At 37.6% G+C, this 21,404-nt stretch overlaps 1 protein-coding gene across 1 annotated transcript in view; it reads right to left on the bottom strand.

The window, feature by feature from the left end:
* LOC140944831 (uncharacterized) overlaps positions 1-21,404 on the bottom strand; it is a 98,830-nt gene that overhangs the window by 28,908 nt on the left and 48,518 nt on the right. The window contains exons 3-4 of the mRNA XM_073393932.1: positions 1,424-1,480; positions 874-1,116 (exon numbers count right to left, since the gene is read on the bottom strand). Of these exons, the coding sequence (XP_073250033.1) occupies positions 874-1,116; positions 1,424-1,480 (300 nt within the window). The remainder of the gene's footprint in view (positions 1-873; positions 1,117-1,423; positions 1,481-21,404) is intronic.

The following is a 21,404-nucleotide window of genomic DNA, read 5'->3' as shown; positions in this document are numbered from 1 at the left end:
TGGCTACATACATGCGACGCATGGGAAATAACGACCTGGACATTATGACTGCGGGCTCCTCTTATAGCCCGCAATAACTTTATCCCTTTCCACGGATGGCTTTTCAAAGTAATTACATCAATATCAAATACATGTATCATCAATATCAGTACTATAAATATATAAAACATTAAAAAATAAAACTATAAAAATATATAACAGTAACATAGCCTCTGATTCTCTCCGTTGCAAAGACAAAAGTAATATAAGCAACCTTGTCTCAAAAATAGACTGCTTACTAAGGGTTTTAAATAACGCATAAATTCCTTATTGACGAGTGCCAATTAAGAGCAATTTCGTTTTATCAAGGTTGATCAGAAGGCTAAACGGACAGCACCACAAGGCAACTTTCTTTAGGTCTTCGGTTATTTGTCGAACAGCGCTGTCAATTTCCTTGACTGGGAATGATAGATGTAATTTGGAATCATCTACGAAGGATCGTAAGGAACAATAATCTGGAACGCCAGGCAAATAGTTGATGAACACGTTAAATAAGGCCGGTTTCAGAATGGATCCTTGTGGAACTCCGTGTGTAGATTTACGTATTCCGGACATTTGAGAGCCAATTCGTAGGTACTGCTGGCGATCATGCATGTAGCTCCTAAAACATGCTAGCGCTGAACTAGAATAGCGACTGTTATGACTTCAGGCAGTAAAACTGTGGTAACTCCCCAATTTCTCAAACATAAGTTGTTTTTTTAAAGCAGTTGTATTTAGTACTCGCACGCTGTGGTATGGATTGAGGAAATTAAATAAAAATAAATGAGAATAAATAAATTGACAGGTTGGCCTGCTAAATTTCAAGAAAAATGATACTCTGAATAGGGTTCGCACCGTGTTAATGAAGTATGGTGATTTTAAGGAATCCCCATTAAACTCCACTGCAATCAAATACACAGAGGTACCATTTGTAGTATTCACAGGCTCCCATTGTAAGGTTATTGAAGTGAAAGTCCTGTTTCTTAATGTTGGTGTGCCTGGGATTGGTGGTTTGGATCCATCGCCATTTCTTATTGACGAGAGTGTATTTAAATATTTCAGAAACCAACAGCTTGCTTCACAACTGCTAGAATTAGTCTGCAAAAAAAGAAGCAAAGCAACTAAACAAACGCTCATTATAAAAAATATACACACAATTAAAACAAAACTGAATGCAATTAAGGGCTAGCAATTAAGACAAAGAGCTGATTTTATTTTCTTATTTGAGGCCAATAATTAGACTAATAAAACTGGCCAGAGCTACACTGAAAGAAATTTGAAGCGATTGACTGGGTACAGTTCAACGTTCTTCCCTTCCGTTTAGACCGTCTAGAAAGGGTTCTGCCTCCAACAAGGTAAGCTGGGCGGTTTCAAAATGATAAATTTTTGTTAACATTTTACTTACACACTCCTTGATGCAAATTGATTCATTTTTGAAAGTCTTTTCACACGGTGATAAGCACTGAAAAAAAGAAGGTTCCCAGATACATTACATGCTGCAAGTTACCAGCTTCATCGATTTCTTAACATCATCATCACCATCATCATCATCATCATCTTCATCACTTTTATTTACACAAGGTAAAAACACCGGGCTAATATACAATATCCTAAAATATTACAAACTCTTGAATTAACAGTAATAGCAATTACAAAAATGACTGTTCATATAAATAAATAAATAAATAAATAAATAAATAGTTGAATAAATAAAATTATTAAATTAAGGTCTGTTTTCCATGAACGCAGTGTTCGAGCTAGAAGTTAACAGTTTCCGAAACCTAGTCGGAGATTTTACTTTATTGTCTTGCATTAGAGGGGAAGTTGTTCCATAGAAACGCCCCGCTGTAGCAGAAGCTATAATTGATTCGTGGCAAGGGAACAGCAAGCTTATTAAGGTAGTAGGGATTAAATATATCGCTGCGTAGTTTAAATCTACAAAGCAATGATTCAACCTGTTTTTACGTATTGTGAAACTTTGGGTCTCTGTTGGTCACGTTCCCGTAAGAGTCAAATTGAAAGCATTGAACGTCGAAGTCAGAAAGTCATTGGTGGAAATTATCAAGTCCAGACAGTGGAGAGTTTAATAAAGAGACAGTCCTGCCAGCTTGTGTTTGATTGTCTTCAGGATAACGTCTGTACCCCTTTTAAAGGATATTTTACAAAATTAAACACAACAGTAACACTAGAAACAATGGGTGTGCACTAAAACTTCCCAAAGCCAGACTAGAATTTGGACGGAGAAGTTTTGCCTTTCAAGGGACTCTAGTTTATAATACTTTACCTCGGTATTTAAGAAATTTAAATTCTAGGTTTCTTTTTAAGAGTAATTAAAAACAATTGTTTCAATAGTATTCCATAATTCACAACTCTTTTCAGTCTTGTAAGTCGATGATTTTTACAGATTTTGATTTTTAAATCTTAGATTTCCTAGGGTTATTTTATTTTATTTTCCTTTATCGATTATATTTTTTATTTTTTAGCTATTTATGAGATAATTACAGGACCCCTTTGATAACAGTTCTTTTTATTAGACCTGATAGGTTATCCTGTATAAATATTCGCGTTATTATTATTATTATTGACCGGTTATCAGGTGCAAGGCAATTCAAAGATTTAATATACACCATCACAGCCTTATGAATTAGCCACTGAGTTTCAAGGTTCTACCACCCCAAGTCATTTAAATGTTTTCTCGCATCTGCATCATAATTGGAGTTTTTGAGAACGTTCGGCACGGTTCTGGAGCCGCTGCAATTTATCGCGCAAAACTTAACAACTGCTACCCCATACCACGCTGCATAGTCAAAGTGTAATTGGAGAAGGCCATAATATACATCATGCAAGGCGGTAGGGGGCAAGCAATGATTGATATGTTTTATAGCTCCAATACCAGATGCAGTTTTCCTATGTAAGATTTTCATCATAATGGTCATTAAAGGGACACAGTCAGCTGATGCACATGCGCATTAGATTGCATGAGGAGCCGCGTAAAGTCCCTTTTCTAATTATCTTGAGTGACGGTTGCTATACTCAATTTCCTGTTAGAATTTTACCTCCGACCTCGTGCATGTTAGCAGGGGTCAGATTAGCTGTCATCGGTAGTGATCTTCACAGAGGCGATGAAACAATTCTAAATTTCGCAACTGTCTGTTAATATGGTTAAAACAATACAAGGTGGGGTAAATACATGTAAATAAAGTCGAGCGCGGTCTTTTCAACTATTCTCCGGATCGGATCAGCCCGATCAAGCCACCTTGTATGGAGTATATGTGGGTTACTTTTTGCCGTTTCCTGGTCGAGAATTTCTGTGTTAATTCGCGATCAAAATCGCTTCCCTTAGAAGCGATTGGTATTTCAAGAACATTTAAACAGATCGGAAAGGTTAGGAGAATTCAAGCTTCTCTTCTGAAAACCGGAGATGGCCAGCCTTCCTTCTTCACGTTGGTTCAAATGCGAGGCCAATTCAGCCTTAGATCAGTAGGTTTTCCTTGCGACACATTAATTCTGGTTTGTATAATGACTTGATTAATCGCAAGACTCCTTGAAGGTAAGCACAGTGTTCGATTTATTTATTTCTGCTTCGAACATATCCGCGCCAAAACCTCCTAAATGCCCGCCAAATTTAATGTGGCGCTCCCGATCGTACAGATCGTGTTTAGGAAGAAACAGGCCCAGCACAACTTCCACTGGAGGCAATTTTGTGTACAAAAAGTACCCTATTAAATTAGTCGACAAGCTCTATTAATTTCGTGCTACATTTTCTTGATAAACAAAGGAATGTGTTGAAAATTATAGACGTCCGTGTTTTATAATACACATACACACGTAGTGGCCAAATTGCTATATCTCTGATCTTTTTTCAACTGTTTTGCTTGTTGCCGATGTTTAAATGCTTCATCATGATCCAGTGCGATTTATAGTTTTCACTTCATGCTCAGATCCTTGTTGCAATTAATGAGAAAATTATCTTACAGTTAAAACACTCTTTGCACAATAAGGCCAGAAATTATCGCGTAATATTGCGTTGTTGCATGCGTTCTCAACACAGCCGAACGGAGCTCTGCCTACGAAAATAATCGTTTTCTTAGTATCGAATAGGCGGATATGACTCCCACTGGTAGCAAATTGTGCTACAAAGCCATTAATAAGAGCTATTCCATGCAAGTATAAACCTCATAAAAGCTTTTTATTTTGATCAAAAATGAAATGAAACGCGTTAAAAATATCAGACGCTCGTGTTACCCATACCCCTACCGACCTACCTAAGGTACTTCACAGATAGGTGGCTGAGTGTTAAATTTGCTCGTTATTTGTAAGGCCCTAAATCTAAGTAGCTTTCTTTTTCTTTTAAAATGATTTACGGAGGAATCGAAATGAGTTTTGGTTGATTGGTTGTGTCCATCGCGGTTCACCCCTATTTTTTTTTTTTTTAAATAAAATACGACTGCGCAAACGCTCTCTATTATTTATCACGAGCAGAGAGCTTTGATATAATTCACCAAAAACAAATTCATGAACATGGTTCAGGGTATTCTGTACGTGCTTTTATGTTGGGTGTGTCGCCTGATTAAAAGCGAGCGATCGGGTGAGTCGCCTTCGCTTAGTGCAAGAAGACTTTTTAAAACGTGTATATTAAATGAATCTTTCTGTAAAAAAACGAGGCCTTAGGAAAGTTTATAAGGTAAAATCGTCTTGGAAAACGGTTTGCAAATATATTTTTCTTTTGTTTGGGACTTGCTAAGATTGTATTGAGTCAACTAGACGCTCAGAATTCGTAATTGAACTTATTATTTGAGTGATTCAAAACAAAGCTAAACAACGACCAAAGTTCCGTCTGCACGTGCTCTTCTGGGTGAGTCGCCTGAAAAAGCAAGCGATCGGGTGTGTCGCCTTCGCTTAGTGCAAGGGAACTTGCTTGGTTATGGCTCGTGAAAAATAATAGAGACCGTTCGTGCAATGGTATTTTATTAAAAAACTAATAGGGGGAACCGCGATGGACGCAACCAATCAACCAAAATTCATTTCGATTCCCCCGTAAAATTTTTTTAAAAGAAAAAGAAAACTACTTAGATTTAGAAATATAAATTTCGGGGGAGCAGAATTAAAAGCGGGACTATTCCCTTCTTTGAGAAAAGGCCGGTGAAGTCTCCTATTTAAATTCTGCTCTCCAGAGAAAGCTACTGTAAAAACTATTTGAATTTATAGTTAATGTAAATTCTATTAAATTTAAATCGCTGCACTTCGTTCATCTTCGGTAAATAAATGCATATTGATTCTGAGGTATCCCCTGTTTGTTGCAAAACTCCTCTACACCGCCACAAGTTTTCCAACTGATGCACCGTTTTTGAGCGATTTTCATTCTATCAGGTTCTATTTTTGAGTTGTGTTCGTCTCATCAGCTTTTTAGTAGTGTGTGGTAAAATGAGCGGTTGAAAGATATGTCGGAAAAAGCTTCACAGGAGGCCACGAAAGGAGATTCGCATTTCAGCTCAAGTATGGTTTCAAGCTGTCAACGGTCTATGCTTGGCTGAATTCATCTTCCCCCATATTTCGGTCGCTAAGGCTTGCGGCTCGCCATGCACAAGACGCGCGTGAAACAAAAGCGTATCTGGAATACTCTAAACAAACCTTGTAGAGTTGAACTAGTTACAAGCCGAAATCGTGATTATCGGCCCTAAGCCACATCAGAGGACTCATTTTTTATATACCATTGAGAATTCAACGATGGATTTTTCCAGGGAAAGGCAAACATCGACGAATACTTCCGAATTCGAACATCAGTAGAGGTGAGAAATTGCACGAAGCCTGAATGATTGTGGAAGGTTCGCGGTCGAGAATGCTTAATTTTCCAAATATATGTAACCTTTTCCATCCATTTTCCAAATTTTTATAATGATTATTTGCTCGCCAATGTTACTGATTCATTTCTCTTGATATTTTGGTAAACGAAGGCGATTTCTCCCGCCTGGCGCCTACGCGTTTCTCACCTCGTCTGTTCATGTTCCTTTGAATACTGTTCTTAACCAGATATGATAAAAATAATGTAATAGGATTAGTAAAAGTTTGCTCTGCTCAAAAAGAGATTTTCAATAAAAGATCTAGGATCGAATGAAACACTAGGTAGGATAGAAGCGGATTTCCGGATGTATCTGACGCGTAGATTTGATTTTGGCAGGGGTTGAGGTAAACGCTTTTTAAACTAGCAAAAGTAGTGTCCAGGTCAGCGCGGTCCCATAGCTGACTGTGTGATATTAAAGAAGAGGCCATACCCAAGCATATGTCGTGTCTATTTTGTTCAAACTGTCGTGAACTAACCTCGAGGGTGGTACTCCCTTAAATTAGCTATTTACTAATAGGTTACTATGTGCCGTCCCAAAGGGTATGGTTTTTGCACCTTTATGAAGGTTTGAAGTCGGGTATAGACTTTACGCATTTTAGACTGGAATCGGGTGTGGTTTTCGAGGGAACTACGGGAGTGTATGAATGTATTTATCGTTTCAATTTCAAATGAGTGAGAAAGAAAGAGAAATATTCGAATTCGAAATGGGTTTTAAAAAAATATTTTTTGTTGCTGGAATTCCCAGCATTCCCGCGCGAAGAAACTAAAGACTGAATTTTTGAGGCCTTGCTGATAATCATACATACATACATACATAAACTTTATTAAAGTGTCAAGGTATTTAGCTAAAATTAAAGCTAATTGTGGACACTATAAATAAAAAAATGAATATAATATAATATTAAATCAAGTATACGTTTAAATATTAAAAATATATTCTTCAACTATCATTAATATATAGAAATAACATTAATTAATATATAAAATTATTACAGACAAACAGCAGGACAAGCAGGGGATAAACAAAGAGAAACAAATAGATAGACAAAAAACAAAACAGACAATCAGATAGACAGACAAACAAACAAACAATATAAGACAAACAAATAAGCAGCAGTCAAACATAAATACAAAATTCAGAAAGTTAAAAGTCTGGAAAATTTAAATTAGACGAATTAAATAGAGGATAGGAAAGCACACTCCCAATAAAACAGGCAGCCAGACAGCAGAAGCCACTACGCATACCCACCACTATAAGATGAGCATGCACAGCAGGCACACGTACCGTCCAGCAAGCCAAGCACATCGAGAGCACGCACCCCTCTCCTGAATGCCTGAAGACTGGTCTTACTGCGTAGTTCCTGGCTCATCTTGCCCCATATGTGTGGGCCTAAATATCTGATACTGTGCTTGCCATACTTAACAGTATGATATCTTGGAACAGGAAAATTACTTCGTAGGTTATAATGCTTATCAGTACTCTTTAAGACCAGTTGTCCGCTTGAAATTCCATTAGCCTCTGTGGCAGGCAAGAAAAGGGAAGGCAGAGAAAATGAAATGCATTTTCTCCTTCTTCTTTTGAATCCTTGCGAGGGTAGTTTGTCATAGTTCAGTAGCGGCCAAACGCCGTCATAATTGGAACAATCCGCACGTAGGCACTTTTATCAACTATATATCTAACTTTCTGGTACTTTGAAGTAAAAATATTGGGCAAACATTAGGGTACTGTTGAAAATAAGAATGATCAGAACGATAAATTTTTCACATCCGAAAAAGTTATGGATTTATAGGAACTGGAGGAAAATTGGTTTTCCTTCAATGCGAAGTATTGCAAAGTATGGCAGTGACAATTGTCGTCAATAAAAGCCTTTAAGAAGCCTCAAGAACAGATATTCTGTACAGTCGAAATCAGCACTTACTTCTTGACAAGCCACGGTTCCACATATCCTCTCGGAGTCATTTTTTTTGTCTGCATACTAGAACAGAAAAATTAAAAAACAATGATACAAATAAAATATGTAAAATGGAACCCAACAGTGAATATAACAGAGTCTAAAACCTCCTTTAAGTCAGTACGGATTCTCGGTACGACAAGATGAGTAACTCGTTCTTAGCTAACGGAAATATACTTTGACTACGAAGGAAAATTCTACTTTAAAGTATTTAAGACCTTTTTTGCAAATTGGTCAACCTTAACTAGGGCCAACACGAAACTCTATAATCGAATGCTAAATTCCCCGAGTAGTTAGAATTAGGCTCGATTTACGGACTTGTGTAAACGAGAATCTTGAAAAGCTTAATCCTCGTAAATGGAGCTAAATAACATTTTTCTAAATTTGAAAAGGTACATGTCGCACTTCATGACTGCCCCCCCCCCCCCACCCCCCTCCCCCCCCCCCAAAAAAAAAAAGAAAAGAAAACGTGGTCTTCCCCAAGTGTGGTCGGTCTATAATGTTATTGCGCTGATTTTCATTCGAATTACCATGCATCAGATAAGATGTCCCTTTAATCGCTGCAAATAATTAACTGGAAAGTTAGAAAGTTGTAAGTAAAAAGATTAAGAGAGAAGGGTCATTATAGTAAACAAAAAATAACACCATGGCATTCTCACTTATGCCACATAATAAACACGCACAATGCGTCAACCGTATTAAAATCATTATTACGAACGCTTTTATATATTTCGTTGGTTAAAAAAAAAGCAAACAAACAAAAATACTGCATTAAGTATTTGGTAAAACCGCCTTTTTTTCTTTCTCATTGATAATTATAAAGTGATCCTTCAACATACATGTAAATTTGAATTTAACTATGATTTTTGTGTCTGTTTAGCTTTGCCCCCTATATTCAGATCGGGAAAAATGGTTTTAATCCGGTATTTACGACTGCTTCTGCGACACTACGTCATACCATAGAATGGCATGGGCTTTAAGCAATGATGTTTGCCAGTAATCATGTTCAGTCAAGGACACTGAAGTGAGTGATCTATGACACAGGCAATATCACTTGGGCGATTATCGAAATTATCGCGTGCTTCGAACCAACTATCTAGGTTGGCTATTAACTATGTCGTACAGGCGGTTTCACTTACTAAACCCAAATATGAAAAATATTATTAAACAATAGTAATACTAATGTATGAGACATGTTACGTATCGTTTAAATCTAGGAAAACTAGCTTAATTTATCATAATTTCAGGTTCGATCCCGGCGGGAACTCAGATGTTTTGTTTGTTCCAGTGTAAGCTCAAGACATCACGATTACTATTGAGTACCGTCTTCCACATTCACAAACGAGTTAAGAATTTGCCATCTTTTGCGCAGTTATTAGAACAATATCGCCGTTTCCTTTGACATCTATATGTATTATAATGAAAACTCGCAAGAATAATTGTCATTGCCTCGCTTACGACAATTAACAATTATTGGACGAGGTTGAGCAAAGTATCGTGATTTTTCTCTGGCCGAGCAGATCAATTATTTACCGAAGCCGAATGCTGAGGCAACTAATTGATCTGCGAGCCACTGACAGATCACGATATTTTGGGATAACCTAGTTCAATAATAGTTTTATCATTCGATCACCGGGTTTGTTTTTTTAATGAATATCCTTTGGGGAGCGAAGCGATCGGCCATTTTCACACAAGAGCGATCGGAAGAAGGAGAAAAGCACGGTTTCCTTACGCATGAGCAGAATATTATTTGCAGCCAGACACAGTTGGACGGCATTGCGCATGAGCAGACCATTATTTGTAGGCAGTTATTTGCAGGTCACGAGGTGGGCTCTCGGCCAATCTCGTGACAAAGAAAGAAAAATTTGCTTCGAATGATAATAGGTTTTATTGTTTATACCACAGTCTTGCTAGTAAGCTCCTCTTAATTCAAGGTTGAAATATCTGTCATAACCTGAGAAAGAGCTAGCAGTTGTTTTACTTTGCCAAAATAAAAACGTCTCAAAAGCTGCTCGAGAACAAAGGCAATCAGATTTCTGTCATTTGCTAGTAATGACTATGCATAAGTCAAATCTTGACGATAACTGTGCATTTTTTTTAAAATGCTGAAAATGACGTAATTATATAAAATACTTCTTTTTTTAAGAAAAAGATCGTTTCACTGTTAGGATAGTAAAGTTAAACCTTCTTGGTGCAACCTAATAATTTAACTGGGGCAGTTATGAGGTGGTCGCCACTTGAAATGAATGGCGAATCACACGATTTTAAGACTCTAATAAAAGATCGGCTTGGTATTCAGATTTCAGGTAAATAATATCACCATTATAGTCCGGCAAAATAACACATTGACCGTGACGGTCCATACTGAGACAAAAAAAAGGATGTTTGAACAGCATTTCTTCTTCGATTGACTCAGTATATTTACTAAAATAAATTAGGATCTTAGTGGAATATGAAATTTTACCTGTGAATATGAATCTATACTCGTTCACATACGGCCCTGAAATCTACGTAAATTGCACATAGCCAGGAAGCAATGACTTAAAATTGTAACGAAAAAATTGAGCATAAAACTTCAGTGCTCTTCAGTCTTGACTTTGCACACTAAGAACATAGATTCGTAAGAATTTCAAAGTAATAGCCTATTTCACACAAGGTAAATTAGTTTTATTAATCCTATTCTCTTATTTGCTTAGCATCTTACATAACATATATTGACTTACCACAGTGTAACAGTTGGCAACACATCGTGCTTTCGTAACAGTCTCCACTGATGGTACTTGTCCTTGAACTTGAAAGTTATTAAGCCAGTTTAGTGCAAACCAAACGTAAAACCATTTGACGAGAACTGAAATACTGGAAGTTGGAAACAGAACCATGCCTACAGCTCCCCCATAAACTTCAATCAAGCCATTTTTTAAAGTCTTAGTTCCAGTTGTTTGTACAAGTGACCCAAGTAAAAAGGTGATCATGTGCCAAAGGAACAGCACCTGAATAAAGAACAAACTAATTTGAAATTGGGCAATTGATCTAGTATTTTAATTGGTCCAATCGGTTATGTTATCGCTATTTTAGAAACATCTAATTAACACTGACTAGTAGAAGATTCATGACAAACATTCACGGTATCAAGGACAGTATTTCTATATATGTAATAGAAATTTGGCTGTAAGAGACATTTTTTGATTTCAATTATTTCCAAATTGGACAAGCATGTAGTTTCCTTTACTTATACATACTTAAACTATTGAAAACAAACATTTCATTTATTACCTCAGATTATTTTGGCTTACTTTGTCCGTTTGTATTTTTAATGTCAACATCTAAAACAAGTATCGGTGTTTTCTTAGTCTTGTCCAAAGTTTCAGTGCTTGTACATTTTCACTGAAGAATCTATGCGTTGATTGTTTCCAATACAAACCGTTTCATCAGTTTGGTCATACATTTTCCTTTTAAATGGCCCAGACAGGAAGCCAAAACAAAACAGCAGCAAAACAAACGACATTCACAGCAACAGCAACAACAAGCCAAGAGCGTTCGCCGACGAATCGCCATCAGCCAACGAAACTTTTTTTGGCGCGTTGTCACAGGGACTTTGCGCTGATTGGCTAGATTGCATTACCTATTGTATTTTCTGGCATTTGATTGGCTCAGATCAGCTGTCCTATTTTTCTTAAATTGGACAGTTTGTCTATATTTGCAAAGGAAAGCCATATCTGAAACTACTCAAATAAATCCTTAATTCGACAATTCGTAAAAATTAAGGGATAGTAGCATTGCTGAAAATATCGGATTAACTAAAAGCTATAATTAACACTAAAATGGACAACATTAGACTAAATTACATTTCATGTGGCTCTGGTTTCTGATTTTACGTTTAGCTCGCTTGGCCAATTAACGGATGTTCCAAGACTCTGTTCTTCTACTTTAACAGACTTTTATTCTTCCTGCGGCTTCTACAGCTTCGTCTACTTCTACAATGCTTCTACTACTTGCGAACCCATCACCAACGAGTTAAGTTACAAAATTGTAGACGTGTCTGAGAACTTTTGTCCATTGTATATCCTGTCGCTTGACTAGGGGAGAATAGAACAGTCTGCACTGGTCTGCACTGTAGTAATTGGCAACTACCAAAGAACCAGTTTAATGCTAGCGGTAATAAAACTGCATGCTAAGACCAAGCATACAAAACAGGAAGTGGAGTGTAGGTAAAACCCAAGGTCAGCTTTTAAAAAGATTACTCGATCGTCGACGAAAAAAGGACATAAAAATTTATCAGCAAGCATTTTGAACTTGAAAGTAACGTCAAGAAGACACCGAAACGTCGTTCTTTCTTGCCCGCGTTGTTGTTTACTTGTTTTTGTATTTTTAAAAAAACTTTTAGCAAGAAAATCCTGTTTCGTGTGGGAAGCCTCGCTGTTGCAAGGCGAAGAGTTCGAGGGCGGTGAATTGAGGAATCGATGTTTTATGACAGATTCACTTTGTTGTATGTGTTTAACTGATAGATTCTCGCCGTTGCTTAGTTGTAAGCTAAGGTATCATTGCACTTTGTAAATACTTGAGATATCAATGACTTAACCTTGACTATTCGTCACGTATGTCACGGATTGTACTTGACTGTCTTGCACTCTGCTTGCAGAACTTCATCTCCAATGGAATCTACCAGTCTACAAATTGAATAGTCCATCTTTTTTAGTAGTTTTTGAGAAATGTGTTTTTATTTTTCACACTGACTTCTTCGTGTCTTCTAGGTGTCCTATATTCGCAAGGTCTAGCCTCTTTGCCTCATATTGCCTTTGGTTGTGGAAGATTCCTTGAAATTACAGTAGAATTACCTAGACATCATTGAATTTTTTCTCTTTAGATTTATAATCATTGCATTTTATAGATAGGTTATTGGTAGCTTAGTATTCTTTGTTGTCGACGGCTAGCTAAAAACAGAACACAAGAAAACGCAACAAAAGAAGAAGAATGGTGTCCACAGTGTGATGTTTCTATTCATTGCTAAAATAGATTTAACTTCATAAAAAAAAATCACGTTTAAGCAATCTCATAGTTTGTATTGGGGCTTACCCACATAATAATTAATGGTTGGTGAATGGGTGCAAGTTCAGTTACCCCACTGTAACATTATTCTTTTCCAGTTTTAAAACGGAAGGCAGGCGAAGTTTCTGACTATTCTCACTTAGGGAGCTTAAGCAACGACGACGCGGACGGCAACGAGAACGGCAAAAAAAGTAATAGTTTGATTAGCAAATTAACAACTTTGCAAGTGCATCACGCTTTTTTTGTACATTTCTTTGCCGTCGTTGCCCGACTACTAAGTGCCTGAATTCACGTTTTGTCGAGGACGGGAACACAAGACAACAACTTTCTTTTCTTTTCCTGAACTTTGATACAGTCCTTTAGAATTCAACTCCAAAAACATTTGCCAACATTTGACGAAGTAAACGAGATGGAATAAGCGCGATAAAGTTTGAAGCGGTGCGAATTCACTTTTTAAGGGACGTTTTTGTAGCGGTCGCCGTCGTTGTTGCTTAAGCTCCCTAATTGGCCCGTGACGCGGGAAATAATTAAATCCTTAAAATTCCGTGGTGTTGGGGCTGCGCGCTGGTGGCGTGATGCATTGCTGGCCTTGGCTAGAATTGCTTGGTTTTTGCCTCCCTCTTGGCCAGCTCAACGGAGTTCATTGGATGTGACTTCGAAGTTACGCCCCTGAAGACCTGAGCCGAGTTGTTCGAAAGACGGGTTAAATAAATCCTCGGGTTAGGAATAAGCAGAGGTTAAATTTCTTAACCGCTGGTTTGTTAACTTGGGTTTAAAATGGTGTTGTTCGAAGCGCGGTTAGAGGCGAAGTCCGAGGGAAGTGGAATAATCTTTAGTTCTTGTGCAACGTTATCGAGTTCACAAACTTTCGAAAAGAAACAAAAAGAACTGGAGGACGATTGACCTGCTTCCAAACCTGTAGCCAGCTCTTAGTTCTTTGTTTGTAAAAGTTTTAATTTTTATCGTTTGTCTGAACTAATTTGGTCAGCGGTTAGAGAGCAAGATAAACGCGTTTTTTGTTTAGCTTCGAAAACTCTTAATTTTTGCCTCTTTTCCTCTTTTTCATTTTTTTCGTTGTTTTCGTAAAATTATGGTTGTGTACAGTACACGTGAGTAGTTGGACAATATTTTGTTATCGAAGATTGAACCTATCGACAATTCGTTGAACTTTAATGGCGACGAGTTCAAGAAGTTACTTTAGTAGAGTGGAGGCGCTCGAGAAGACAGTGAAAGCTCTTCAACTAGAAAATCAAGCTCTGAAGTCTCAAATTAATTCTGGTAATAACAAGGTGAAAGAAAATTCAGTTCTTTTGGGGTGAGACTAATCTGAGGAACTGCTGACCGCGGAACTGCGGAACCTGTGGAACCGGCGGAGCCTACGGAACCTAAAGAAATGACTGTTTAATTAACAAATGCCTTTAGCCTCCCACTCAGGCGTTTTTAGGGGACCTTGTTTTTCATCCCTTCCCACAAACGCCTGCTCAACCGAAAACATTCATATTTTGGCATTATATCAAGAATGTCGACGAAGTTGACTCACTCTCAAAAAATTATTACATAGTGGAATGGAATTATTATAAATTGCGACAGCTTAATCTACTACAAAGTGCGACAAGTTTATTACAAATTGCGACAGGTATTACAAAGTGCGATCAATTTATTACAAATTTCGACGGGTATTACAAAGTGTGATGATTATCACAAATTGCGACAGTACACACGTATCCCTCTGGTTGTCGGATACCACCCAGCCATTCGCTCAATGTCATCTATTTTTAACAGGCACATTTACATTCTCTCATCCTCCCAACGTTGTGCTACTTTGTTCAAATGAATACCTCTCGTTACCTTCCTACGTATTGCTTGCTTATTTCGAGCGAACTCGAACTCCATTAACTAGCTTCATCCATTCCTTCCGGTTTTCCATGATGTTCTTCAGTTCAGCTATGCTCAAACCAGTATCATTTTGCAGCTGGTCTACGTATGTTAATGCTGGTCTTCCTCTCTTTCTTGCGCCGTGCTTTGGTTCCCAGAGTAGTAAATCACTTATCACCTCATCCTTTTTTCTCCAACAGTGTCCTATAAACCGCAGCCTCCTGATCATCAGTGTATCTGTAATCTTAGGAAGATTGCCGTACAGTTCTTTGTTGGTTTTATGCTCCTTCCAGGAAACTCCAAGAACTGCTCTGAGCATTCTTGTGTACGTACCATCCAGTCTATTCATCATCTTTCCAGTCATCGTCCAGCATTCAGCACCATAAAGCAGTACACTTTCAACTGTGGCCCGAAAGAAACCTATTTTGAGATGATTTTTTAGGTTTGATTTCCACACTTTCATCATTTTGTTGAGTGCACTCCAAGCGTGTCCAATTCTTATATTCATGTCCTTTTCACCGGATTGTATCCACGAACCAAGGTATTTGAAGTTATCTACTTGCTTCAATTTGTTCCCTGCCAGTGTGACAAGATCACCTACAGGTTGATTGTACAGCATGTATTCCGTTTTCTTGTAGTTAACATGCAGACCCACTGTTTTCGCAGCAACCTCCAGTCTTAATAAGAGAAGTTGTGCCTACGTATTAACATGCCGTAAATTCGCTAAGTGGACATTTCCTTCGGAACCATCGCTATCGATTAGTGTTATGGTGTTATCCAGTGTTCAAAGTCCTCTGTTTTTCCGCAAGATCGTCGAGAACGAGCACTACAGACGGCCATATTGACCGTGTCGAGCTTGAACAATAGTTAAAGGGCGGAGGGACGGTTTGGGAACTCCGAGGCCCGCTCTTTCGGTACATTTGAATCCAATAAGCCCTTTGCATCGGTTGATCACGTGATCAACACTTTCGGTAAACACGAAAAAAGTTCGCTTTTGAAAAATTTTGTTAGCAAAAGCTAAAAGAGCATATTAAAATTAGGTAACCTATAAATTTTCAGCCCTGAATCTCAACAGTAGCGATTGGAACGGCTACCGAATCGAAAATTATAAGAATTTGTATGACAAAAACAACTCTTGCCATCCGTTACTTTTCCGCATGGCCCAGCCACTCAGCGCGATAGCTTTTGCTATGAGTGGCTGTGCTTTTTCCTTTTAATGACTCTACACTTTTGTACCGAGAACACAATAAAGTTTGTTGTTGTTTGAACCATCTGTTACTGTTTTAATAGTCAGTAAACCGTGACAACAAGTCAGCCAGGCGCCAGTTTGTTTTCAATTTAACCCGCTGTTTAACCCGAGGTTTGAGCTAACCGGTGTTCCAGCAACACAACAAACCTGCAATTAAAATTTTCCCTCGTGTTAAGCAATTTATCCCGAGGTTAGGATTTAACCCCCTTTCGAACAACCAGGGCAGAGGGCAAAGGCAGTCAATGATTACTATGTAACCTGGCGAGCTATTGTAGCATTTTTTTTTCTTCTTCCCAACATAGTCTCTATGGCTTCCTGACGCCCGGAGACAGGCTTCCTAAGAATTAATTGCGGCCTTATTTCTTATCTTACCTCCAAGCAAGTTCAAGTCAACACTTTCAGAGCGTCCTACATCTTATCTAATCTCCAAGAAAGGGAGACTTCACGCTTTTTAAAGCGTTCTTGGCTTCTAATTGTTTTCAAGCGTGGCAAAGTTATTGTCTTCCTTTAGAGAAATCCCCAACTAAGAAAGGATCCATCATTTGTTAATCCAACAAATTGTGGCTCTCTGTTGACAAATCCTACTCGGCCAACGCTTAGCAATCTGGACGGTCAAGGTTCGACTGTATTTTTGTAATTTAGAGGAGATGCGTTCAAAAATGCACGGTAAAGGCGATATAACCTTAAAATGAATGGCAAAATAAACTCAAGCCAACAAAATGAATACTACTAGTTGATCTGGCTCGTTTTATACTCTATAAACGGAATAAGCTGTTTTCACATGTGGACCAGAAAAACCTTGCCTTGTGACATTACCTATATTGCTATTCAGGGAAATTGTGGAATTATTTTCTTAAGAGAAACACGTTTGAGTAGAAAAAAGTGAAACCAACAAAAATTGGAATATTGACAAGTGAACTTTTTGCATAAATGCTGACTTTGAAATCAGGCGACTTTGATCAATGGAAGTCAACCCACAAAACTGCGGTAAATCTTAACGAATCAAATTTCAAGGTTGAGAAAATATAGGGCTTCTTAATTTCTCAATTCAAAGGACTCATTCGGAGAGCATGGTCAGTCAGAACAATAAGAGACTGAAAGAGCTCTCGAGAGCCGCGAGATGACAAAGTTAAATCACGGAGACCCAACACACGAGAAAACTTTATCACAGAAGATGAAACCAGACCTAGCTCAAATTGGATATTAAAGCTCTCGGATACAGAATATTTGTGGAGCAGTAGTTGAAAAAAGTATGACTGTGTACACGCAGGACTATTTCTTAGCGTTTTCAATGTTACAGTAACGTATAGGTGGTCGCTGTGTTAAATTGAGGAATACTTACTTTTTGTTAAACCTCAAATTTAGGGAATTCAGGGAATTTCATCCGACACACTGAACCTCGCCAGAAAGAATGATCGGGAGTTAAGAGTTCCTACTGATATTAATCCCTGTTTAAGCGACCAGTAGCATATCATTCGTTTGAGATTAGACTATACGGAAGGGCGTTAAGTGTGTGATTTTTCAACACGAATGAGGTCAGAATCTCTTTGATGTACAAATTTAGAGTATATAGGGCAACAACAACACAGCTTTCTGAAAGTGGAGCTAAATAATATCTAAATTAATATTTATTCCTTTCAATAGGACAACTTCAAGATGAGAGCATTTCAACTGTAACTATCTATAGTAAGTTAGAATCCTTGAGTCTGTTGTTTTCTTTCGCAAAGTACCGCTACTGTTTTGAGGCTATTTTGGAAGAAATAATTTTTAAAAAACTGAGTCTAAATGAAACCTTAAAGTTGTAGCCAAAATGAAATTATAGTAAAAGTCGACGTGTATTGATTGTAGATAACCCACGCCAGCGCCGTCAAATGGAAGGAATTGGAAAGGTCACAATGCGTGAGCAGCCCGATTTTGAGGATTCTTTAGCTTCCTTTAACCTTAATTCCGGTGCAGTTTGCCCCCTCAATATTCAAGTTTGCAATACTGAACCTCGTCCAATACATTTAAATGCTACTGGAGAGGTAATTGACCTTATCCACTGAATTCAGCAGAAAGCGTTTTTTTCTTCGATAAAATTTCAGGATCATTTACTGATGAGTTTTCATTCGCATGCAAACAAAAGTCCGCTTTACTCGGAAAAGGCCTCTATGCGCCTTGATGATGTTAAGACATGTCAGCGGTAGTCTCGGTGTTTTCTTAGTCACCACTTAAAGAGAGAATGAAATCAATATTCTTATTAGCTTTGGCATGCATTCTACCTTCGTTACGGTAATAATTCACAATTTGGAGATTGTTTAAATGTCAGTATGTAATAAAAATATCATGGAAGGCCGATATAACCTCATTTTTTAATGCCTTAATATGGTTCACACGTTTTTGGATGCAGTATATAACGACATTTTGGTGAAAGTATAATGATTCGTAGCATGTGACCTAAACACATTCCTAAATCGAGATTTTAGTTGTCCACGTTTCACTGATAACAGAGGTTAAATGTTCAAAAAAGTTTAATTTCATGACTTAAGAAAATTTCATTTCTTTCCCGGGCTGCAGGTTAATTATTTTTAAATAATATGACTGGTTCGAGTGCCAAAAACTTGACCCTGAAACGCTCAGCATCAGTGAAAACATGCAACGAGGCAAATATCAAGAATTTACAAACAGATGTTTGTTTAACTATTTCTTATATAACTTTATACGTTTCTTTGGTCCGTGTCCTCTTCTAGCAGGAGGTAAATCACCGACCAAATGCGACATACCCCATAGTCCTCTATGCATGTCTTTCTGGCTTCAGACTGTAGCGGTCTTTCCTCTCAGTGGACATTGTACTTAAAAGTAAAACAATCCATTGATATAATTTTCATAATAAAAATAAATCGTCTATTATTATAAAAAAAACAACAACATCTGACCACCTTCTGGCAGTCTTAAACTTCATTGGATGATAATATTCCATTCTCTTACATTTATGGTTAAAAGTTATTACATCTATAGGGACTTAGATTATTACATTTATGGTTCAAATTTTATTACATTCATAGTTAGTACTTTATTACATTTATGGTTGGTTCGTATTACATTTATGGTGGGTATTACTTATTTTATGGTTAGTGTTACATTTATGATTGATTATTACATTTCTTGGTGAAAAGACTAGCCCCCATTTCCTCTGCAAACTTATGTGCTTGAGTCAGTATCCAACGATGAATGCTCTTTCTCAGCCGCTTTCTCTTCAAACATCTGAAAGGTCTTGATGGAGGAGTCTGGGTTCTGATACAGTTTCACCGCTGCCTTGATTCTAGAGAGTTTGTTTTCCTTCTCAACTGATCGCAAGCCACGGTCTCCGTTGTCCCGTGACAGGTACATAATAGCCGTGGAGCTAAGTGGGTGTTTACCTCCGCTCTCGCGAATGATATTTCTTACCTCTCTATCAATCGATCTAAGCTCAGAGACGGGCCAGTGCTGGGTCTACATTAAATAGGTAAGAAAGGGAAGAGAAAACTGGTTAGAAGCTCTAACACGGTTAACGTCAGAAAGAGAATTTGGCCAAATTACCGACATCTTTTGCAGATAAGACTTTGCCTCGAGCTCAAGGGTACATTTTTCATCCTGCTAACGTCTTCCTGAAAAATCGAGTTTATAGCCTTCTAAAACAGGCTAAGAAATAAACGACTCAACAGCCATTATATAGGACCCTTTATTTATTTTAAGCAACAAGCATATTGAAGTTTCATTCTGTTTTAAGTAATGAGCAGAATGTTTACAACATACGTCTTCGTCTTTACCGATTAAGGGATATTAGGACATTATAATCAGCCAGTGTTTGGACTTAAGCGCCAAAAAACAAACAAATAAACGAAGAAGGTGATGACGTTCGGTTTGGACAGGGGCACCCAACGAGAATATAGTTAAAAACCACTTAAAAATAGCATTTTTAAACGTATTTTAGTATTTAACGGTAGAGATAGGCTTACTTTTATCCCCTAAATATTTTTCATCTGTTCGGATTTCCCAGCTGAAAGTCTAGTGATCCGAAAATTATAGGGATCAAAAGTTACCTTTTCGAAAATTTTAGCCAGAGGAAAGGCTCACGAAAATTCTAGGTGACCTTTTAAGGGTAAAATTCCGTCAAAAATGGTTAATTACACCATTTTTTAGATGTTCGAAAATTCTAGGAGAGGCAGGCAAGCAGGAAATTTTACAAAAAATGTTCCGAAAATTCTAGATCTCGATCATCTTCCGAACAGATAGTTCCTTAAAATTGACGTTAGGTGCTCCTGTTTGGAAGTTTTAACGGGTGAGGCTTTGTCTTTTTTACTTGAATTTATCGATGAAACCGATGTAAGAGATTTTGTGTACAAATACAAATTAAGCTTATTAAAAATAAGTCTTGCTTTACTTTATTTAGTTGACTTGTTCATAAATAAGCTTAAAACTAAATTTGATACTCTTTTTTACAGAATGATTTTAAATACAAAAAGAATTCACTACCTTTTGAAGAAATTTTCCCGCAATAGCTAGCATATGCCTTCAAAAGCAAGAAAAAACGACGGCGCGGCCTTTCGGTTATTACGCGCCAAAATTGTAGTCGTTGGCAAATGAGTTCATCATTTTTGTGCTCAATTATCTCACTGTTTTAGTATAATATAATAAAACAATTATTCACCTCAGTGTCGGTGGCTAGTGGTGGGTGGAGATTTACCTCGCCGATTTGCGTCTCGGTAAATAGCACCACTAGCTACCTGACTTCAGTGAATAATATAGGCCATTTCCGAGTTCCAAAACCCCTGACTTTTAAAATGAGGCTAGGTGCGCAACCTTTCTTGTGAAAATGAGTTTTATTTGCAAGAGAATGAAAAACGATTTCCATATCAAAGGCTGACTACCCATCCTAGTTTTGAAACAGAGGCCCGGGGGAAACTCGGAAATGGCCTACTGTTATGAACCCTATATAGTACTGAAGTAATGAAATAATTGTCCAGTCAGGTCAAGTTCCCGATTAGTTGACCTAATTAGGCCCGCTAGAAGATAAGGCAATTAAATACAGTTTATAAATCTATGACAAATGTAGACCTCGTCTATATCAAAGATTTTCTTATGGTATCGCTCAGTAAATCGAAACCATATCCTGATGACTGAGAAATAAAGTGCGTGGTCGAAACATCGCGATCAGAAACCAAGTGACTATAGTAAGAAAATTTTCTTTTACGATAAACTTCATGAGGAGAAAATGTTATCAACGTTATCACGTTGCGACCCACTATCACAGCAGATAAACTATACTTACCCCAACACATAAAAATATAATTAAAAAATGTGCTTTTGGACCAGTCTCTATTTTCACCCTTTAGCTTATTGGGTAGATTTCCTCAAATATTAGGATTCAGTGTCTTATCATACTTCTATTTCGGGAGAAACT

This window comes from Porites lutea, chromosome 7, assembly GCF_958299795.1.
Source record: "Porites lutea chromosome 7, jaPorLute2.1, whole genome shotgun sequence".
NCBI lineage: Eukaryota > Metazoa > Cnidaria > Anthozoa > Scleractinia > Poritidae > Porites > Porites lutea.
The sequence above is the reverse complement of the archived record's forward strand: the minus strand, read 5'-3'. Positions and strand labels throughout refer to the sequence as shown.